At 32.8% G+C, this 21,849-nt stretch overlaps 1 protein-coding gene across 5 annotated transcripts in view; it reads left to right on the top strand.

Moving 5' to 3' along the window:
- Positions 1-17,016, top strand: part of UBXN2A (UBX domain protein 2A) — a 37,636-nt gene extending 20,620 nt beyond the window's left edge. For all 5 annotated transcript variants that reach the window (XM_072938128.1, XM_072938127.1, XM_072938129.1 and 2 more), the window contains 6 exons: positions 1,430-1,484; positions 4,077-4,215; positions 6,439-6,545; positions 9,596-9,733; positions 10,808-10,966; positions 16,594-17,016. In XM_072938128.1, the coding sequence (XP_072794229.1) occupies positions 1,444-1,484; positions 4,077-4,215; positions 6,439-6,545; positions 9,596-9,733; positions 10,808-10,966; positions 16,594-16,786 (777 nt within the window). In that variant the 5' untranslated portion in view covers positions 1,430-1,443 and the 3' untranslated portion in view covers positions 16,787-17,016. The remainder of the gene's footprint in view (positions 1-1,429; positions 1,485-4,076; positions 4,216-6,438; positions 6,546-9,595; positions 9,734-10,807; positions 10,967-16,593) is intronic.
- Positions 17,017-21,849: the final 4,833 nt, after the last annotated feature.

Below are 21,849 nucleotides of genomic sequence, written 5' to 3'. Positions count from 1 at the left end.
CCTTCCCCTGGTTTGGGGAAGGGTCCACAGCAGCCTTGAGACGTACCATACAGTTCTTGTGCTCGCTTCCCACGACTTTATCGCAACTTCTGTATCCTTTTGATATGTCTTCATCATTCACTGAGTACCATCTTACATTTGCGGAGCAAGAAGTAATTTCCAACTCATTTGTTCTTTCTGTGCCCCAGCCCTGGAATCAGCCTATTCTCTAAGGAGCCATGATTCCTTTTTTTTAGGAAAATTGTACTTAGAAACCAAGATGTCTGCACTTGGTATGCTTATTGCTTCTAGTATGTCATTGCTTCCAGGACTTCTCAGTGGGCAGATGACTTGGACTATTTTAAACATTGATTTGTTTGCTAATTTCTTACATTATTTTTGTTATAGAGGCAAAACAGTGTTGCATTAAGTTTGGGAAAGAGAGAAAATAATCCGTAATTTTATTACCCCCAACAATTATTTTCACCTTTGTTCTTCTCTATTTTCTTGTATACATTCTGTTGCATTCCTAGTTAATGAATAATTTTGTTTCTTGTATTTTCACTTTTGTGATATCTTTTTATATTTGGCCACATAAACAGCATCATAATTATTTTTAACAGGTACATATTATCCCATCAAACAGCTACACCATGACCATTTACTTTACTTTCAGTTCTTGCTAACAAATAACAGCTGTGGTTGACATCTTATGTGTATAGCTTACTTTGTTGTTCTTTTAAGTTTTGAGAAATGTGGAAGATCAAGATCAAAAAATACGAATATTTGTACAACATGTAAATACATCTGGTGGGTTTGCTTTCCAGGGGAATTGTAAGGATGAGTTTATATTGATTTGATATTTTGTTACTATTAGAGATTGAGTGAAGTGCTTTCATTCACTTTTTTTGTTATTAAACCAAAAGCTACATTATAATTTTTTTAATCATAACTTTTACAAAATCTTTCTTCTGTCAGAAGATTGTCCAAAACCAAAATTTACTTTTTATTATTGCTTTATAGATGAAAGTGACAGCTTTGAGTCTGATCACTTGTTCTTAAGAACCCTTTAAGCTACTTTAGGGCTGTATAATAACTTAATGTTTAAAGAGTATTAATGCATCCATTGGAATGAATTTATTTAGAATACTATATTAAAATTTGAGAGTTTGAGATTTGCAAATATTAGCCATTATGAATAAAAATAGATAAAAAAAAAACAAGTTTCTTTTATATACCGCAGGGAACTATATTCTATATCTTGTAATAACCTTTAATGAAAAGGAGTATGAAAAGGAATATATGTATGTATATACTTTGTCCTGTACACCAGAAATTGACACATTGTAACTGACTACTTCAATAAAAAATTACTAAAATATATACTATATTAAGGACTTTAGCTTTTATTTATTTATTTACTTACTTACTTACTTACTTACTTTTACAGTAAGGCAGAAGAGAATGAAAGAAGTAGATAATCTTGAAAGTATAAAAGAAGAATGGTAAGTTATGTTATGAATTTTCTTTGTTATTAATGCTTTTGTTACTGTGTCTATTTTTACTGCATTTCACTGACTGATAAAGTAAGTTTTCATTATGATTATCTGTTAAATACCTAATAGTGATTATTTGAAAGTTTTTTTTTGCCATAGCTGCTTTGAATGGAATTTAGTGAAGTTACTAAATCTATTTGTTGTTGTTGTTATTAATATCAAGTGTAAAATTTTTCTCTGCTCACATTGTTATTTAAGTGTGAAATTAAAGTAACTATTTACTTTGTTAGCCTCTTTTGTTATGCTGTCTTGGAGTCTTAGTAAAATATAATGGCTTTGGAGTCAGATAAACCTAGATTTGAATTCCATCTCTGTCTTGTACTACCTCTCTGGCCTTTGAGCAATTTAGGTAGATTATTTGAGCTTCAATAACTCATCTATAAAATGGAGATATATAGAGGCATCTGAAAGGCTTTTGTGAGAATTACATAGCTGATGTAAAGCACTCAGGATAGTATTAGCGCATAGCAGGCACCCAATAAATAGTGGATGTAAAGTCTGTGGTTATTATTAATATGGAATTCTTTATTCTCACTTGTTTGAGGTGAGATATTTATTTTTTAATTACGCTCTTTGTCTTAAGTACTTGATGAGGTGACTCATTCATAGTCCATTTAAGGAGACAAATAAGCATTTATTTCATACTTACAAATACTTTGTAAACATTTTCTATGCTGAACAAATATTTTTGTTATTTTCTCACTAGAGTACTTATTTTATATAAACATCTGATACTAACTGTAATTCTGAGACCACCTCCAGGTGTAATGATTTGTTCACAGGATACACAGGATTCAGCATGTTGTCTTGCTAATGACTAAGAGTTACTGCAGTGAAAGGATACAAAGCAAGATCATCAAAGGGAAAAAAAAAATGTGTGGGACAAAGTCCAGGGGAAACCAGGCACAAGCTTCCAAGAGTCCTCACCCAGTCATTGTTCATTGTGAGGATTGAATGACTTAACATATATAAAATACTTAGAATAGTTCCTAACATGTATTAATAAATGTTCAACAAATAATAGCTATTAAGAGAGGCTTTATAAAGTATCATGGTTAAGAGTAGACATGGAAGATAAACAGGGTTTGAATTCTGTTTCTGCCACTTACTAGCTGTGTAATCTCTAACATGTAACTTAACCTTGTGATTCATTTTTCTTATCTGTAAAATGTGGATAAGAGTATCTGCCTTGTAGTTCCTGACACAGTGTAAGAGCTATAAAATTGTTGATTATTATTTATGAAATCTGAGAAGTTATATCTCAGTACGTTATGAATTTTCAATATGACTTTAGAAAAGATCAGCCAGGAACCATCTTTTAATCAGACAAAATCTTAGGTAATATTTCTTATATGACAAAATATAAACACGAAAAACAGTAGATGAAAGTGGGAAAAGGGAGGAAGGGAGTCAAAAGTCATGGGTATGTAATGTATATCATGGCAACTATAGTTACTGAATTGAGTGTTTAAAAGTTGTAAAGAGAGTAAATCTTAAAAATTCTCATCACAAGGGAAAATAATTATGTAACTATGTATGGTGATAGATGGTAACTTTTAACCAGAATTACTGTGTGGTGATCTTTTTGCAATATATACAAATATTGAATCATTATTATGTATCTGAAACTAACATATGTCTCTCTCTTTTTTTTTTTTTAAAGTACCCTGCTCACCAATTATATTTTTTCCCTTGGAGTATCATTAGATTCATGGATCTTTATTTTATTCAATGTGTTTAGTTAATTATAGCCATTGTTCTTCCTTTCTTTTTTTTTTTTTTTTCAATGGAGGTACTGGGGATTGAACCCAGGACCTCATGCATGCTAAGCAAGCACTGTACCCCTGAGGTATACCCTTCCTACTAATGTATGTCAGTTATACCTCAATTTAAAAAGAAAGAAAGAAAGAAAAACCCAGTAGAGTATTAAACCACTACAAATGAAAATCTTGAGTGGGAAATCTCATTCTGAAATGTGTAAAGGAGTAAAACTATGATGACTGTTCCTGACATGTTATCACCTTTAGTTTCAAGAGTGCTTTGTTACCAAAAAGTACATAGTAACCCCTTTTAAAAGAAGCCATTTTGAGACCTTTACAAAGAGCGCTTTTTTTTTTTAAACTCTGGGCAAGTCGTTTTCAGCCCGGTGAGATTTTTGCCTCCCCCGCCAGAGGCCATCTGGCAATGTATAGAGGTGTTTTTTATTGTTATAACACTGAGGGGTAGGAGGATATGCAAGCTTCTGACATCTAGTAGGTAAAGGCCACAAAAGCTGCTAAATTTCCTACAGTGTACAGGACAGCCTGCACAACAAAGAAGTATCCTTCTCCACATGTCAACAGACTAAAGTTGAGAAAACCCTCTCTAGACCAAAAGGTTTATTGACTTCCCAAGGCCCCATATCTACTATCTTAACTTAGAAGAGTCTTAGCTGGGGATATGGAGGTAGCATGTCAGTTCAAGATCCATTAACTAGAACAATTTATGTAAATTTTTAGAGAGTGTGTGACCACTACTGCTTGTTTTCTTTTTTGTTTGTAGGGTTTGTGAAACAGGATCTGACCACCAGCCTCTTAGTGATAATCGACAGACAAATTGTGAATATTTTGTTGACAGTCTTTTTGAGGAAGCTCAGAAGGTTGGTGCCAAATGTTTGACCCCAACTGAACAAAAGAAACAGGTAAGTGTCCGTAACTTTTTTCTCTCCCAGTATTTCTCAAAATACGGACCTTCAGAGGTCAAAACTGTTTTAATAATAATAGATATTATTTATATCTTTCACTGTGTTGAATTTTCACTGATACTGCAAAAGCAATGACAGGTTAAACTGGCCCCTTCGGAGGCCAGTAGCACCAAACTGTACCAGTAATTACTACATTCTTTCCTTATACTTGTAGAGGGGAAAAACACTGGTTTCAATTAAGAATGTCCTTGATGAACCAGTAAGACTTACAAATCTTATTAAATCCCAGCTCTTCAGTACACATCTTCCAAATACTGTCTGACAAAATGTGAACTATACATAAAGCATTTCTGCAATGTATGTAAGGATCTTAAGGAAAAGTACAGTTTCTTGAGAGGCAAGATGAACAACCTGCTTCTTCACGGTGTACTGTTTTTATGTGAAAGTGATTTATAGACAACTGATTATTCAGACTTGGATATTCAGCAGACGTTTTCTCAATATGTATGAAGTGAGTGGCACTTCAAGGAAAATAACTTACAATATTTATTGCAAATGATTTGATTTTATTGACTTTTTTAAGTGAAAATAAGAATTTTGATAAACTGTCATCATGTACCTGAGTGCTTCCCAGAACTTAAAAGATTTTTCTGATGGGATCATTGTCATGTTAATAAATGTGTCTTTTTTATCTATATCATATAATGAAATATATCAACATCTAGAAGATTCACATAAATCACTGAGCCAGTATTTTCCATATGATCAATACGTGATGTTATAAAATGATGCATGAATTAAAAAACAAGTGTCACAAGGATTATAACAGATGTACAAAAAGATAATTAAGTTTCAGATTCCACATTCAGATTCTAGACTTTTTTTTTTATTAAATTCAATTTCCATTTTCATTTGCTAAGAGCTTTTTTGCTTAGAATATTCCCTCCCTACTCCCTTTCAAACATCTTCTCTTATGTGTATTAATTATCATTTTTGGATTTTTGTTTTTAAAATTCTTCTACTCTCCTCAGTGTCTTTATGTTTATGTCTCTTCTCCTATTTGTTTTGTTCTCTGTCTTCTATGTGAGTACTAAGAGAGCAGGGTCTTGGCAGTTTGGTTATAGATAAAAATGGGCAATATAGTATAGTGGTTAAGAATATGGATTCTGGCCCCTGGCTCTACCCTTACTGACTGTGTGACATTGAGCAGTTTAATTAATCTTCTGTGTTTCTATTTCCCCATCTATAAAAAGGATAATAATACCATTTTGTGTGATTTTTGAAGGATTAAATAAATTTATATGAGAAAAGTGCTTTAAACAGTGTTTGGTACATACTGAGTGGTCTCTCAGATAGATGGGTAAATTAGGTAGGCAGGCTAATAATATATCCTATCATTATTATGATTGTTTTCCCTAACATATTAATGAAGTGTGTTATGTATGAGACAAAATAGACATGTGTTGATTGAATAAATGATTGAATAAATGCTAGAGACAAGAGAGGGGCTGTAATGGTCTGATATCCTCTTAGACAGTTTTAAATTAGTCCTTCTGTGTTCAGCCTGAAGCATCCCTGCATTGTACTGTATTTCTGAACCTTTCTAGATTTATACAGTGACTTTGAATGAGTGAGTAGTAGTTCATAAGAGCTAATCAACAAGATGTTGAGAGATGAAATGTTGATGATAACAGTAGCACTGATATTTTATATTTGAAGGAAAAGCCATTAATTAATCACTCAGGGGTTTTTTTTCCCCTTCTGTTCAAAGTCCTTCTCTAACTGTTGAGAAGTCTGTTCTGAGCCAAAAGTTTTAGTGTCCTCTGAGGCAAGACACATAATATTTCTGGAAATGTGTTATCTTAAAACTATTAATGATTTATTTTAAAACGTTTATTATGAACCATATTATGTATATACATTATAATTTTTGATATTTTACGTTTGAAGTTTATACTTAAGAATGATACATTTTTAAAAATTTGTAGCTGTGTGTGGTAATGGATGTTAACCAAATTTATTCTAATAATCACTTTGCAATATATACATGTATCAAATCATCATGTCGTACACCTAAAATTAATACAATGTTATGTCTCATCTCAATTTTTAAAAAAAAGATATATAAAATTTACACTGATAGAAGAAATTTTCAAAGGACTTATAATCTACTAGTACTTTTTATTAACTTCATGCATTTTGTTTCTTACTGCTTTGCAGGTAGATGTAAGTATAAAATTATGGAAAAATGGATTCACAGTCAATGATGATTTCAGAAGTTATTCTGATGGTGCAAGTCAGCAGTTTCTGAACTCCATCAAAAAAGGGTAAGCGATCTTTGTAAACAGAAGGATATTAGATATGTTTCATTTGGAAGATTAGTGTTTAATGTTGTTCACACATCCCTATGCATTCACAGATACTTTTTATTTTATAAATTCAGATTTTCATAAGATGGATTTTGTTAAGAGAGCCACAGCTGTCTTTGAAAGGTTAGGGATTTGAATTCTGATCAACCAAAATCTGACTTAAACTAATTCACTTTGCCAAGTGTTATTTAATACCAAGTGTTACTTAATACTACGTCACATCCTAGTTACTTAATGCTTATGTTTGAATAACTTTATAGTTTTTGAATTGTGACTTCTATTGCCCTGTAGTGTTTCTGTTACATACTTAGGATTTTACGTGTTATATGTACGTGGTCTAGAAAATTTTTTAAGTATTAAGAACCTGAAAATCACCTATAATTTCATTACCCAAAAGTATTATTGCCATTAACCTATAACTTCATGCATGCTAAGCATGCAGTCTACCACTGAGCTATACCCACCCCCTGCCATTAACTTTTTTGTTGAATTTCATTTTGGCATTTTCTGCGCATGGATTCATATATAATGTGCATATATGTATATATATTTTTTAAATTTTGACTTTATCCTGAAATATTTCAATACATCTGCATATTCTTTTATCATAGCGATGACCTATAATTTTTATATAGACTCTTAGTGGTTGACAGTTAGATTATTTCTTGTCTCCCACTATAAAAAAATCTGTTAACTATCCTTGTATTTAAATATTTTTTAAAATAACAGCTTTATTGAGATATAATCAGCCTGCTATAAAATTTATCCCTTTAAAGTATACAATCCATTATTTTTTAGTATATTCACAGTATGCGACCATCAGCACTATGAATTCCAGAACATTTTCATCACCCTAAAGAGAAATCTTATACTTGTAATCACTTTCCATTCCCCCTTCTCACAGCCCTACACAACAACAATCTATTTTCTATCTCTATGAATTTACTTATTTTGGACATTGCATGTAAATGGAATCGTTTTGTGTCTTGACTTCTTTCTCATTACTCAGTGTAATGTTTTCACAGTTCATCCATATTACAGCTTTTAAGTTTTTTTCATTCCTTGTTATTGCCAGATGTGGCATTGTATGGATATACCACATTCATCAGTGGAGAGATGTATGAGTCATTTCCACATCTTGGCTATTACGAATAATGTTGCTATGAACATTCTTACACAAGTTTTTGTGTGGACATATGTTTTCAATTTTCTCATGTCTAGGGGCTTAATTGTTGTTAACTCTGTTATGAAGAACTACCAATCTATATTCCAAAGTGACTGCACCATTTTATACTCCTACTAATGATGTGAGCATTCCAGTTTCTCCATATCCTTACCAACACTTATTAGTGTCTTTTTTTTTTTAATTATAACTATTCTAGTAAATAGGAAGTGGTATCTCATTGTGGTTTTGATTTGCATTTCTCTAATGACCGGTAATGTTGAGCATTTTTTCGTGTTCTTATTGGTCACGTGTATATCTTCTTTGAAGAAATGTCTATTCAGATCCTTCTATTCAGCTTACTTCTTTAGGCTATTCATCCATGTTGTTGCATATAGCTATAGTTGGCCTGAATCCTGGAAGCAATATAAGAAAGATGGATAAATTTGATTATGTAAATATTAAAAACTTATAAGCCAAAAGACACTATGTACAGGCAAAAGACAAATACCAAACTAGGAATACTTGTTGCACATATAGCCTATAAATGGAATATATACACAGTTCTTACAAATCAGTAAGAAAGAGAAGGAAAGAATATTTGATGTGTTTTTGCCAGTTGATCTACTTTATAACAAAATAATAGTGTGCATGTGGTAAAAATAAATGGCATGTATCCATATACTAACTTGAGATTTCTATAGTATATTGCTTTAAAAGAAAAAGAAGAAAAAGCAGTTTCCAAAATACAGAATAGTGTGTGTAGAATGATACCATCATTGGGAAAAATAGAATAATTATGTCGAATTTTACTATATATACAGAGAAAATATAGGAGACACAACCGAAAGTTTTTATTAGCATGAGAATGAAATTATAAGGACTGTCACTTTTTTTTTTTTTGGACTGTCACTTTCTGAATTGACAATGTGTTTACATTTTTTGTGTCTTTTTTTAGAAGCATGTATTACTTACTCTTAAATAAAAATTTTGGAGGATGACATATACAGAAAAGTTCACAAATCATAAGAATATACTAAATTAATTGGTATCATTTCTGTTACCAGGAAGAAAGTCAATTATTTTATGAAAGTTTGTTAAAATTTATAATTGTTAAAAAATTTCCCCATGGAAGTTCATTACTTATCTATCAAGTGTAACATTATAAACTTTCAACTGCTCCTTAGAAAAGACCCTACATTTAAAAGATTATAAGATTCAAAAGGTATCTGTCTAAGTCCTGCTCTGTACCAGACACTGTACTCAATATTTGAATATGTTTATGAGTAAAACATACATGGTCCCTGCTTATCTAAAGTTTATGTTGTTCAGAAGAGAGGCATCTGTGGTATAGTAGACAAAGCCTCAGACTGAGTGACAGTCCCAACTATGTCACTTTCTCTATCTCTGTTAGGTGGATGAAATGTGAAAACATTTTTAAAATTCTATCATGTTTTGTTTTTTTGTTTTGTCATTTCTGGATTAAATTATATTTTCGCTTTAAAAATGAAATAAGAGCTTGATTTTTCTAGCAAATTTTTAGTCCTATTTAGACATCTATAGAAATGATCAAATTGTTTAAGTTTAGCAGTGTGTAGTCATCAAATATTTCATTATGTTAGTGTTCTAGGTACCATTGAATAACTTAAGTTGTTTGTGAATTTGTAGTCTTAAAAATTACTCTGTATTGTTCTTCTAATTATTCATGTTATCTAATTATATTATTTTAAATACATTTAGTTTTTATATGCCTCTTAACGTCTATATATTTCTACATACAGAATGTTTTTCAGAGAAAGAAAAAACATATTAGGATCTTTATCACTTTGTTTCTTTACTTTCCAAGGGAATTACCTTTAGAATTACAGGGAGTCTTTGATAAAGAGGAGGTGGATGTTGAAGTTGAAGATAAGAAAAATGAAGTATGTATGTCAACGAAGCCTGTGTTCCAGCCCTTCTCAGGACAGGGTCACAGACTGGGAAGGTGAGTAGTCTCTTGCGCTGTGCTTGCCATAAGCAGAGTTTTGACAGATATTCAGCCTGTCATTATTTTTACCACGTAGACCACATATATAGAGTTTATCATTTCTCTTCACTGGAAATGAGATTTTTCATGTTAACTTTTATGAGAACTTCTAAGTCATATTCACCTTGTTATATTAACATATATTGGCACTACACTAAAAAATCATGAAGCCTTTTTTTGTTTTATCGTATCAGAAGGGCCTGGCTTATTGAAGACATTCAGCAAATTTGGGTGGATAAATCATTTTTTCTTCCTTGTATCCACCACTTGATCATTGCCATTAATGTTATAGAGTAGCTTTTGAATGTGGAGTTCTATATTATAGTTACCAATGCCTTCAACATTGTGTTCTTGACCAGTATCTGAATTTTGAGGTAATAAGAATGAAAAAATACCTGATAAAGTTAGTATCAAAGCTTTTTTATTTTCAGACTTTGCAGTCTTCGTCTTACCTAATTATGCCTATGACAGAAAATGCAAAGAGGTTAGGTATAAGACTGCTTTTTAAAAATGAATTTCCGTATATTAATTATCAAGATTGGTAAAATATATGTATACGTATTCATCTACCCATATAAAAATACCCAAATGTGACTGCCAGAATGATGAAGAAATACTTCGTTTCCTTTCTTTTCCTTTATAACCCAAACACTGTTCTCTACAGAGAACTTAAAATTTTTTAGAAATTTTAACCTGAGGAGTAGGTAAAGGTAAAGTTTATAGATCTGTCAACACTGTAAAATTCTCTTTTCTGTAAGGCACTCTTCAAATACTGCTAACAGTGTATTTACGTAACGCTCCACAAGCTTACAAATTACTTGGATGTGCGTATTTCATTAGATTCCTATAATCATCGTGTATGGTCGGTATAACTGATATTAATATCTTAATGTGTTATTGAGGGAACAGCTGTGACTGGCTGAAACCTTCCTAAAACTATACTTAGTGTAAAGGTTTTTTAGTAATTATTTAATGGTGAAGTTCTGCTTAATGAAAAACATATATCTGTCTTTGTTGTCTGGATTTTCTTAGTGCCACACCAAAAATTGTTTCTAAAGCAAAGAGTATTGAAGTAGAGAATAAAAATAAGTTGTCGACTGTTCCACTAAACAATCTGGAACCCATCACTAATATACAGATCTGGTTAGCCAATGGGAAAAGGATTGTCCAGAAATTTAACATTTCTCATAGGTGAGTCTTCTGTTTCATTTCACTATTTGTCTGATTTTTCCCCTAAATTTTCATTTTACTTCTTCATTTCAGATCAGTCAGCAGTTGTTTTTAAGAACTAACCAAGACTCTTAATAAACAGTTCTCTAAACATAATATATCATGACAATGAAAATCTTGGACATTAATGAAGTATTTTCAGTCTGTTTTATGGATTATCATTCTTTTCATTTCATTAGTTTTCCTGCTTAACTAGATACATAATTTCAAAAGAATTATTTTCAATATGTCTTTAAGTTGATTGTTGGCATTATGTGCATATTTTTGTTAATTGTAGTATAAAATGAACATACCGAAAAGTACTGAAACTGAAGTCAATTTAAATTCCATCACCCACAGATAATCACTATTACCAGTTTGATGGACTTTTCTACTGTTTTATCTCTTAAAATATTTTTCATTTTAAGAGTAGGAACATACTGTATATAGGTTTCCCTCTATTTAAAAGCATCAAAAATTGGGGGATGTTATACAGATAAATAGAACATATGTTATACATACATATGCTTAGTTAAAATAATAATAATAAAATAAACATATATGTACCACCTAGCTCTAACATATACCAATGTATCTTGTATTCCTTTGCCTGAACATCTCTTTCCTTTTGTGCAAGAGATTGTAATTTTGTGTTAATCATTTTCTGCTTTTGTTCATAGTTTTACCAAGTACATGTGTATCTCTAAAAAATACTGAGTTGTTTTGCTCATTTTCAAATAATTTATTTTTGGGGGGAGAGGGGAAAGTAATTAGGTTTATTTATTTATTTTTTTAGAGGGGTTGCTGGGGATTGAACCCAGGACCTTGTGCATGCTAAGCATGCACTCTACCACTTGAGCTATATCTTCCCCCTCAAATAATTTTTTTAAAACAATCATACAGAAAAGTTTTAAGAACAGTATAAAGAACTTTTTCCCCTAATGATTCAAGAGTAAGTTGACAGTGTGTCACACCAAAAAAAGTCATTTTCTGTTACACAACATGTTCTGAGGCTATTCTGCCATAGTCTAAGGTGTCTTAGCTCTTCCTTAGTGATATCATTAAGAATATCAAAAAGCGTATAACCCTTTTCAAGAATCCGAAGCAAAGATCAGATACATTAAGAGCTAGGCAGCTTTGTCATAACAGCATGGGAAAGGTTTTGTGGTTATAAGTTTACCTTTTCAGTTGTGTTTGTATATATATCCTCCTTGTAGTTGCAACAAGTTGACAAGCTCTTTATCTCTTCTCTGTCCTGAGACCCAGGAGGGGGCACTGAGTTCTCTGTGATACCTGTAATGACTAAATGTAATGTAAAAATTTGTTTTGCATATTGATGTATAAAAGTAAAACTCTTCAAGTAACAAGTTGGATGAAATAAGCTATTCCAGAATATTAAAAACAAAAACAAAAAAACAGTAAATTGCCAATCTGATGACCCATAACCTGAAATATTTTAGTTTGTATTTTCTACAAATAAGGACATTGTCCCATGTGACCACAATTGAGCCATGGTTAGATGGGGATTTAACATTGATTCACTTTTGTCAGCTGTTATTTGGATGCTGGTCAATGTTTGACGTTTAATATCATCCTTTGTACCAAAGACCATTCAGAAACATGCATTGCATTTACTTGTCATGTCTCAGTTTGAAATAATAATTCCTCACTCTTTCCTTGAGTTTTATGACCTTGACATTTTTTTAAATTACAGATCAATTTTTTATTTGATGGTTTCTCATAATTTTATTTAGGTCACTGATTTTAGCAGGACTATCACAGAATTGATGCCTTTATCTAGTCATAACCATGACTCATGAATAACTATCTTATTGAGTGAGTTGTAATTATAATCTCTTACCAGAGGTATTTATTTTAATGCCCAAATTGTACAGGATACAGTTAGTTGGACCTCCTTTAAACTTTTTACAGGTTCCCATCATTCTTTGAGTGTTTTCTTATTTACTGGCACAAAATTTTCAATTGTACCTTTTCTAAGAAACCCTGGTGCTTTTTAGTAGACAGTGGTATTGAGAAGCCGGGATCTGGTTACTAGGTATACTTATTGCCACCACTCCCAGGCCCTCCGAGTGGGAAGAGCTGCCAGTGTGTATGCATACACACACACGTACAGACACATAAGTATATACATATAAAGAGAGAGAGAGAGACCCATCACACATACACATTTATATCTGTATTTCTATATCTTTGCATGTCGAAAGCCATGAATTCACATAGATACCTCTATCCATCCACCACCACAAGGTTTGTTCTGGTTTTCCCCCTTCCATATCTGTAACTAACTTCTTCACAGTGAGATGCCTGACTAGTTATTCTTAATATATTGATTTGTTGATCAGTTTTGTTGTATGTAACCAGTCACTTCTTTCCACTGCTACCTTCTCCCTGACATGGAAGCCTTCGTCTTCCTGCTGGGCCTCTTGACATACCACTCCCATGAGCTGTTCACCCTGTCAGGCTCTGGCGGTCAGTGCTGCCTGTCCTCCCCCATTCTTGGCTGTTCTCTTTACTCTTCTGGTTGTGACACACTGGAGTTGGCCACTCCTCTGTATGAATGTTCTTTTTATTGTACTTGAGACAGCCTGCTGTGCACCACCTCTCCCCTCTCAATTTGGATATAGTCTTAACCCTACTTGGCGTCTTACAGTGGATGTATCAGTCAACATTGCTCAGTAAACAGTCACAAAAATCTCAGCATAGAATATTAAGTTTTTATTTCTCATGTGTCAGTGGTTGCGGCTTTGCTGATCTCAGTTGAGCTCATTGACTTATTTGCACGTCATCTAGGAGAGTTCTAATTCAAGCTGCTTGTCAGTGAGCCTAAGTCTGCTCCTTTGTGTCTCATCATTCTTGAATCAGCAAACTACCTGGTCCTGTAGTTCTCATAGCAAGGGCAGAGGCTCAAGAGGGCTAGTCCCACTAAGCAAGCATTTACGTGTATCACTCTCCTCACGTCCTGTTGGCCAGAGCAAGTTACATGGCCAGGTCCTTTTTATTCCACTATTTGTAGAAGCATATTCTTCCCTGACCCAGTTTCTATGACATCTTTTTGTAAATCAGATGATCTGTTCTGCACTCTCCATTCTGTTTGATGCATCTGTCTGTCTTTCCTTTTGTACTCCACATTGTCTTAATTATTGTTACTTTATAATATATTAAATTACTGCCTTTTACCCCCTGCTTATTTTATCAGTTACCTAAAGAATTGTGCTAGTCCCCAACCATGATTGTGGATTTGTCTAGTCCTCCTTTCTTTCTGTCACCATTTACTTTACATATGTTAAAGCTATATAATTAGGTCCAGACATTGATCAATTTTTTTCTGATTGATTGGCCTCTGTAGCACTACTAATGTCTTTCTTAATCCCTGATAATTTGTGTTAAAATTTACTTTGCCTGTTAACTGATATAGTCACACCAGCTTCCTTATAGTGCGCTTTCATGATATGGTATATCTTTCTCCTTCCTTTTAATTTCAGCTTAGTGGTGTATTTATCTGTATTTGTATATTTAACAGTGTTTCTTGTAAATAGTTGAGTTTAGTTTTTATATGTAGGCTAACAGTCTTTTTTGGTTCCTGTTTTGTGTTTTTGTTTCCTTTTTAGTTAGCTACCATCTACTGAGGGCTGTCTAGGTGTTTAGCTCTCTTCAAGGCATTTCACTTAAAATATTTCTTAATGTCAGAATCACCCTAGACACCTAGAATCAGAGAGCTGATTATCATAATAGAAGAAGCATGTGTTTAAAGTGCTTCTGTGACCCAAATTTGTTTCTAATGGAAAGGAGGGCAGACTAAGGATGTGAAAACGAGAATTATTCTGGTCCAAATTTGCTTCTTTTTACGGAAATAAAATATTTTAATCCCAACTTCTTTGCCTAGAAAAATACTTCTGGCATTTTCCATAACAAATGGTCACCTAGATTTTTTTTCCCCTGAATGACTTGAAGCATTTTAAAAACTTTGTCTAGCCAACAGTACTTACTAAGTGACAATTAACCAAGCTTTATTTTTTAATTAGAATATTTACTCCATTGACTAGTTGGGTTTAAGACTACCATCTTGCTCTTAGAATTTCTGTTTACCCCACATCTTTTTATTTTTCATTCCTCCTTTCTCGCCTCTTTTTGAGCTTAATAAGTATTTGTTTTTTTTTCTCTTTCAGCTTTTCAGAGTGGCATTTCTTTGTCCTCTTAACAGTATTGTAGAGACCACAGTCATATTTTAAGTTTTTACCGCATAGTTCCTTTAATCTTTGTTGTTTTCTTACCTTTTATAATTTTTGCCGTAAGCTTTAGCCTTTAGTTACCCAATTTTTGGTACCCAAATAAATATAAGTGACCATTTTCTTGACTTTTCTGGTAATCTGCACAAGTTAATAGAGTGGCAATTAGTTAATTGACTGAACGTGAGAATTCTGTCTTTAGTGATGTCATATTTCATTAATTCTTGTTTGCACATATTTTCACATCTTAGCATCTCTGAAATGAGAATACATCCTATATTCTATTGTTGGCCATATGACAGTCATGATACATTTGTCTTTGCCTTGGCATCTGCCTCAAAGCATGCAGATCAAGTGTCAGCTCAATGAAAGATCACCCCAGAGACAGTAATGGGGCATTTTTTTAGGAAATTTTATATGAGCACACCTGATGATACAGAGGGGTATAGTATGTGGAAAAACACATACATTAATGACTGAATCAGAAGTGACTCGAAGGATCTGAATCTGAGTAATGTTCAAATGCTAGGGATGACAACCTTTTTATTCTAGTTTTATGACGGAAGTACTTGAGCGATTTGATGAATGTTTATGTGACAATAAGTTAAAAGTGCTCTTTCAATAAATATAAAAATTCTAAGTGTTAAGAAAGTATTTTGTCATAAACTGGATTTTTTTTTTTTTAGTAATATATAGAATGATCTTAAAATCAATGGCATCTTAGTTTTGATGAACTGAATACATGGTCTCTCTAAATACACATGCATATACTTACATGAACATAACTTTGGGCTGACTTCAAGATTACAGTGATCATATTACATTATAGTGTTCATTTTACTAACTGAAGATATATTTGCACTGAGTTAAGAGTTTTCTTAATTACCTTGAAGCATAACATGACCTGATATTTAAGAGATACGATCTATGTCTTTGTAGTATTACTGGTTGGACCCCTTCTGATCCATTCAGAGCTGGATATGTAGACTTTCTATTACAGAAACTTTTAGGCATATGCAAAAGCAAAGACAAGGGATAATAATCCATCACTCAGTTCCCATTGAACTATGTGGAAGCAAATACAGACTTCATATACTTTAATATGTAAATATTTCAGTTTGTGTTTCTAAAGATAAGTACTCAGATTATAATAATAACCCTGTCACATACAAGATAATTAATAATAATTCCTTACTATTATCAGGGATCAGCCTTTAAAAGATAGCTCAAATGAGTAATTCTTTCATCATAATTGGATTATTCTATACACTAACATAGCCGGATATCATCACAAGTTTTTACCTTAAATTAGCTTATTCAAGTTTTCACAAAATTATATTAATAGTTTGTGCTATTTTACAGGATAAGCCACATCAAAGACTTCATCGAAAAATACCAAGGATCTCAAAGAAGTCCTCCCTTTTCCCTGGCAACAGCTCTTCCTTTCCTCAAATTGCTAGATGAAACACTCACACTGGAAGAAGCAGATTTGCAGAATGCTGTAATCATTCAGAGACTCAAGAAAACTGCTGAACCTTTTAAAGAACTTTCATAACATTGGTTTTAGATACACTAAGTGGAAAGTTTCCAGAGAAATGATTGTAAGTGGACATGCAAATCAAAGTGGGGGAAAGCCAGATTTGTTGGGTTTGGCACTATTCAGCTCCCTCCTGGTGAGATTTTTAAATAAGTACAAGATAGCAGCTTAAACTGTGACTGGAAAGTGTATTCTGTGAACTTTTCCGGAAGGCTACCCAGAAAAATATACTTATTTTCAAATACCAATTATTCAACGTAACAATATATTAAATAACTGTATCATTTAAAATCTTAATAGGGTATACATTAGCAAATAGGTTCACCACATCTTTCATTCGAACCTTATTCCCAAGCAGCAGTGACTTATTTAAATATTAACTGTCTCAGATTTTTTAAAATAGCAATACATTAAAAAAAATTGTACATGGCAGGTCAAAAACATCAGTATAATTTTTTTATATCTGATATGCAATCAAAAGGCTGGAAGGAACTGCTTTCACCACAGCTATGCGTAAACCTTCAAAGTATTCCCAATTTGCATTCTGTAATGTTAAGATACACTCAGATATTAATTTGGCAACAGTATCTGGGATGTATTTTCATTAAGAATAAATTTGTGTAGCTTAGTATAATGTCAGTATCAATCTGCCTACCCACATTTCAGTATTTTGAAACATACAAATTTTTAAAAATTATTTTTTCTCTAGGAACCCCAGTTCATCCCCTATTTTATTTTCTTTCAGAAATTAGGGATTTGTTCTTAGCTGACATTTGGAGTGGGCCAGTTGTTTGCCATCACTCACTGAGAATCTAATGCTTGTGTTGTCATATTACTAATGAATATTTTTTGAATGCGTCATGTAAAGTATGGTTTTCTATTCCGTATATCAGTCAGCATGTTTATTTATTAATATAAAGGATTATTTGTCACATTACGTCACCCAGGAAAACATACTTCATACCTTAGATTTTAAACTAAAAATGGTTATACTTCAGCATTTCACTGTCAGATTAAATCCCCTTGCCTGAAAATAAGTTTAAGAAGGTTTTTTTTGCAGATGATCTATTGAATCATAGTTAAAATGAAATATACATTGAGTGTGCTAAGGAACTAAGTGGTCATGACTGTTAGCAGTAATGTTCATGGGTGCTGGACGTCTGCTGGAAGGAGCAGTTCTCAGTCTTTTTGATCTCAAGACCTTCTGCTTATATGGGTTTATATATATTAATATTTAAAATAAAAGTTATAAAATATTTATTCATTAAAATAATAAATGTATAGCATTTTATGAAAAATATTTTCTAAAATGTGAAAAGATTGAGAAATGTGGCATTGTATTCCAATTTTGCAGATATCTTTACTCTCTGACTTAAAGACAGATGGAATCTCATCTGCTTCTACATTCAATCTGTTGCGATATCACACATCATGTAGCCGCTAGTAAATGCTACTGTACCTTCAAGAGAAAGTGAAAGAAAGCAAATAACATCTTAGTATGATTATGAAAATAGTTTGGACCTTGCAGACCTCTTGTAAGAACGAGTCTTATAAAGCAGTGATTCTCAGCCTTAATGAGTAAGAATCACTTGGGAAGCTTTTCAGAATGCCTGTTCCTGCCACCTACCACACATTCTAATGATTCATTGTATCTGGGATGGGTTCCAGATCTCTACATCTTTAATCTCAAGTGATTCTTAGGTATATAGTAGACAAACCAGTCTTTAGGAAATCCTGCATTAAGCTTCCACCCTAACAAAATAAAACCTATATGCTTCACCATGGACAGTGCAAGACTCCTCTGCTATGGAACTGTTAGACTTTTAAATTTATCTTAATCCCACACAGTTTGTTCTTAGACTGTTCCCCCTCCCTGCTTTAACTCTGAACTAATCATGACATAAACCTGTGCTTTATCTCCTATAAACACAGCTGAGACAAGGCTGCAACATTTAAATGAGTTTTTTTTTTTTTTAAATTAATGGCTCAGGGATAACAGAAAGGAAATACACACATAACCAGGATGACCTGGTTTATAAGATATGTCTTCTATTTGAGGTCCATTTTAAGAATGCTTCCTTTCTAGCTGTCAGCCTTCCACATGGTAGAAGTCTGTCTTTTTATCAGGAAGAAAGGAAAGACAAAGGAGAGCCTTTTCCTTTTGTCATTTTCCCTCAGAAATGAACAGATACTTAAAGCCATGGTTGAGCTCTCTCTCTAGTTAAAGAAAAATAATGGCATTCTTACAAAAATGAAGGGTTAGTAAAATCAGATATAACAAGATGATTAATGTATTCTCAAGAATCTGTAAGAAATGTCTCATATAGGCCTATCATGAAGCATTTTATAATTTTTATTTGCATAATTATTAGTATGTGATTCTCCATATATATCTATAAAGGGGCTTCTCGTTGGAAATATTTTTCTTGTATGTATAGAAAAGCCTCCTTTGTGACTTTTCCAGCTTATAGTAGTTATTAACCAGAAGGCACATTAGAGGTTTTCTTGTATGTACCTGTAGAATACACCCCAGTGAGAAGTTTCTATAGAGAAAGGCCTGTCATTAGCAATAACTCTCGTTTTTGTAACTGAAAACTTTAATGTGGATGATACTCTTAAAGGTTTTCTAAAGTGAGAGCCATCTGATAAAGCTTTTTATGTGAAAGTTTAAAATTCTAAAGTTGTTAATTGTGTAGAATACTTAAAGTATATTGACTTTAGAAAACAAACTGAATTTAGCAAGTGAAGGCATACTTGAAAATAAGTGAGCATCTTAGATGTGGAATACAGTTTGACCTAGGGAGTTGTTTCAAAATTGGCATCAATCAGTTTCTTTAAAATTGTCATTCGGACTGATATATAGAAGTACATATCTAATTTACAGATTCTAATTTATTGGTTAAATTACTATGCTTTATCCAGGTTATAAAAGTGATCTTATTTATTTTATATACTTCTCTCATTGAGAATACGCTTCATTATATCTGTGTTGAAAATATTTATGCATCTATTTCAGTGCCTTAAAGCATTTTCAAAGCAATCTTGCTAATGGTTAAAGAACTGTTGTCTTAAGGATGAAATACTGTTTATTAAAAGGATCTGTGAAATTTCTACTTGTTTGTGTAAAGTAGTTACATATGGATGCATTTGTCATTTTTATTTGGCACAGTCATTCAGTTTGAGAATCAACAGACATTTATTAGGTGCCTTCTGTTTTGCCAGATACTTTAACCATTGTTACTGGCTCTTTGTCGTTTGATTTAAATGTGTGGTTTTCGCACAGATAATTCATACTCATTGTAAAAAAATTATAAAATGTATTTATGCTAAAATTATCTTTAATTCACCTATTATTCCACCATTCAGAGATAATCACTAGTAACATTTTGGTGTGCATCTCTTTAGATATTTTTAAGTGTATCAGTCTTTAGTTTTAAGAGGTAAGCTTCTTGGTTATTTATTGTAAGCCTGTTTTATTTATTGAAATCTAATTTATTTGTCTTTAAAAATTGCATTAGGAATATACCATCACTTTAAGTAGAATAGTAACTTTGTGGGGGGATGCACTTCTGTGCAAAAAGAGGGAAGGTTTTTTTCTGTCTGCTTCCTTTCAAAATTAAAATAATGGTAGTATGTGCAACAAAGTGTTACAAGTATTGTGAGTGAAGTGTTTCCCAAACCTGCTAAAATTGCATATAAAGTACTGTGTTTAAAAGATTATCTCTGGGGAGGTTATAGCTAAAGCAGTAGAGCACATGCTTAGCATGCACGAGACCTAGGTACAATCCCCAGTACCTCCTCTAAAAATAAATAAAAGCCTATTTACTTTCCCCAACCAAAAGAAAATTTTTTTAAGTAGATTATCCAAAGAAACTTCATTTTATGTTTATGTTTAGTTTCCAAGGAATAAAATATTTAACACCTACATTACCTAATTATCCTTCCAGCATTTGCTAGGGCTTCAATCGGGAAACTGAAGGTACCCACTTTCTAAATTAAGGAATGAGGCATAGAAAGTGGAAAGACAGGGTAGTTCATACTTCAGGATTAAATTTTGCTGTAATAGGAAATCCAAAATAATAATGGTTTACAGAATAAATTTTTATTTCCCATGCAAAAGTCCAGAGGGAAGCAGTTTAGGGTTGCTAGATCAACTTCATGAAACAATGTCTCCTGTATTGTTAATCAGCAGACCTCAGCACCAGTTGACTCGAGGTCTCCAGATAGCTTCGCTGGCACCAGTCATATTTGCATTTCATCATTTCATCCAGTGGAAAGAATCACACCCATTCCCTCTTTAAAAAAGCTTTCTTGAGGTGTAATCCACATACCTTACAGTTCACCCATTTGGAGTGTACATTAGGTATTTAGTGTATTCACAGGATTGTGCAATCATCACCCCAAGCTGATTTTAGAAAATTTTTCTCTCTTCAACGGAACTCCATACCCATTAGCAGTCTTTCTCCACTCTCAATTCTAGACAACCACAAGTCTACATTCTTCCTATAGAGTTGCCTGTTTGGACATTTCATACAATATGTGGGGGTTTTTTCACTTAAAATGTTTTTAAGGGTCATTCATGTCCTTTTTATTGTTGAATATTAGTCCATTGTGTGAATATTCCTAACTATTTATCCATCAGTTGATGGACATTTGGGTTGTTTCCACTTTAGCTATTATAAATAGTGCTGCTATGAACATTTGTCTTAAAGTTGTATGATCATGTTTTCATTTCTCTTACATCCTTAGGAGTGGAATTGCTGAGTCATATAATTTCATAGTTTTGAAGAACTGACAGGTTTTCCTAAGCACCTGCAGTTTACTTGCCCACTAGCAATGTATGATTTTCCACATCCATTTCCATTACCAATGCTTGTTATTGTCTATCTTTTTAATTATAGACTTCCAGGGGAGTGCTGTCTTGTAGTTTTGTATTTCCCTAATGACAGGGTATCTTTTCAAGTTTTTATTGCCCATTTGTCGATTTTGACTTTCTAGAGGATTTCGCAGGAGAGTTCAGCGGGAACCGCCGCTGGCTCTCACTCCCTCGGAGACCTGTCCCAAGAAAAACTGCCCCAAGT

This window comes from Vicugna pacos, chromosome 15 (genome assembly GCF_048564905.1).
Source record: "Vicugna pacos chromosome 15, VicPac4, whole genome shotgun sequence".
In the NCBI taxonomy this organism is placed as follows: Eukaryota; Metazoa; Chordata; class Mammalia; order Artiodactyla; family Camelidae; genus Vicugna; species Vicugna pacos.
This window is presented reverse-complemented; position numbering and strand designations above follow the sequence as displayed.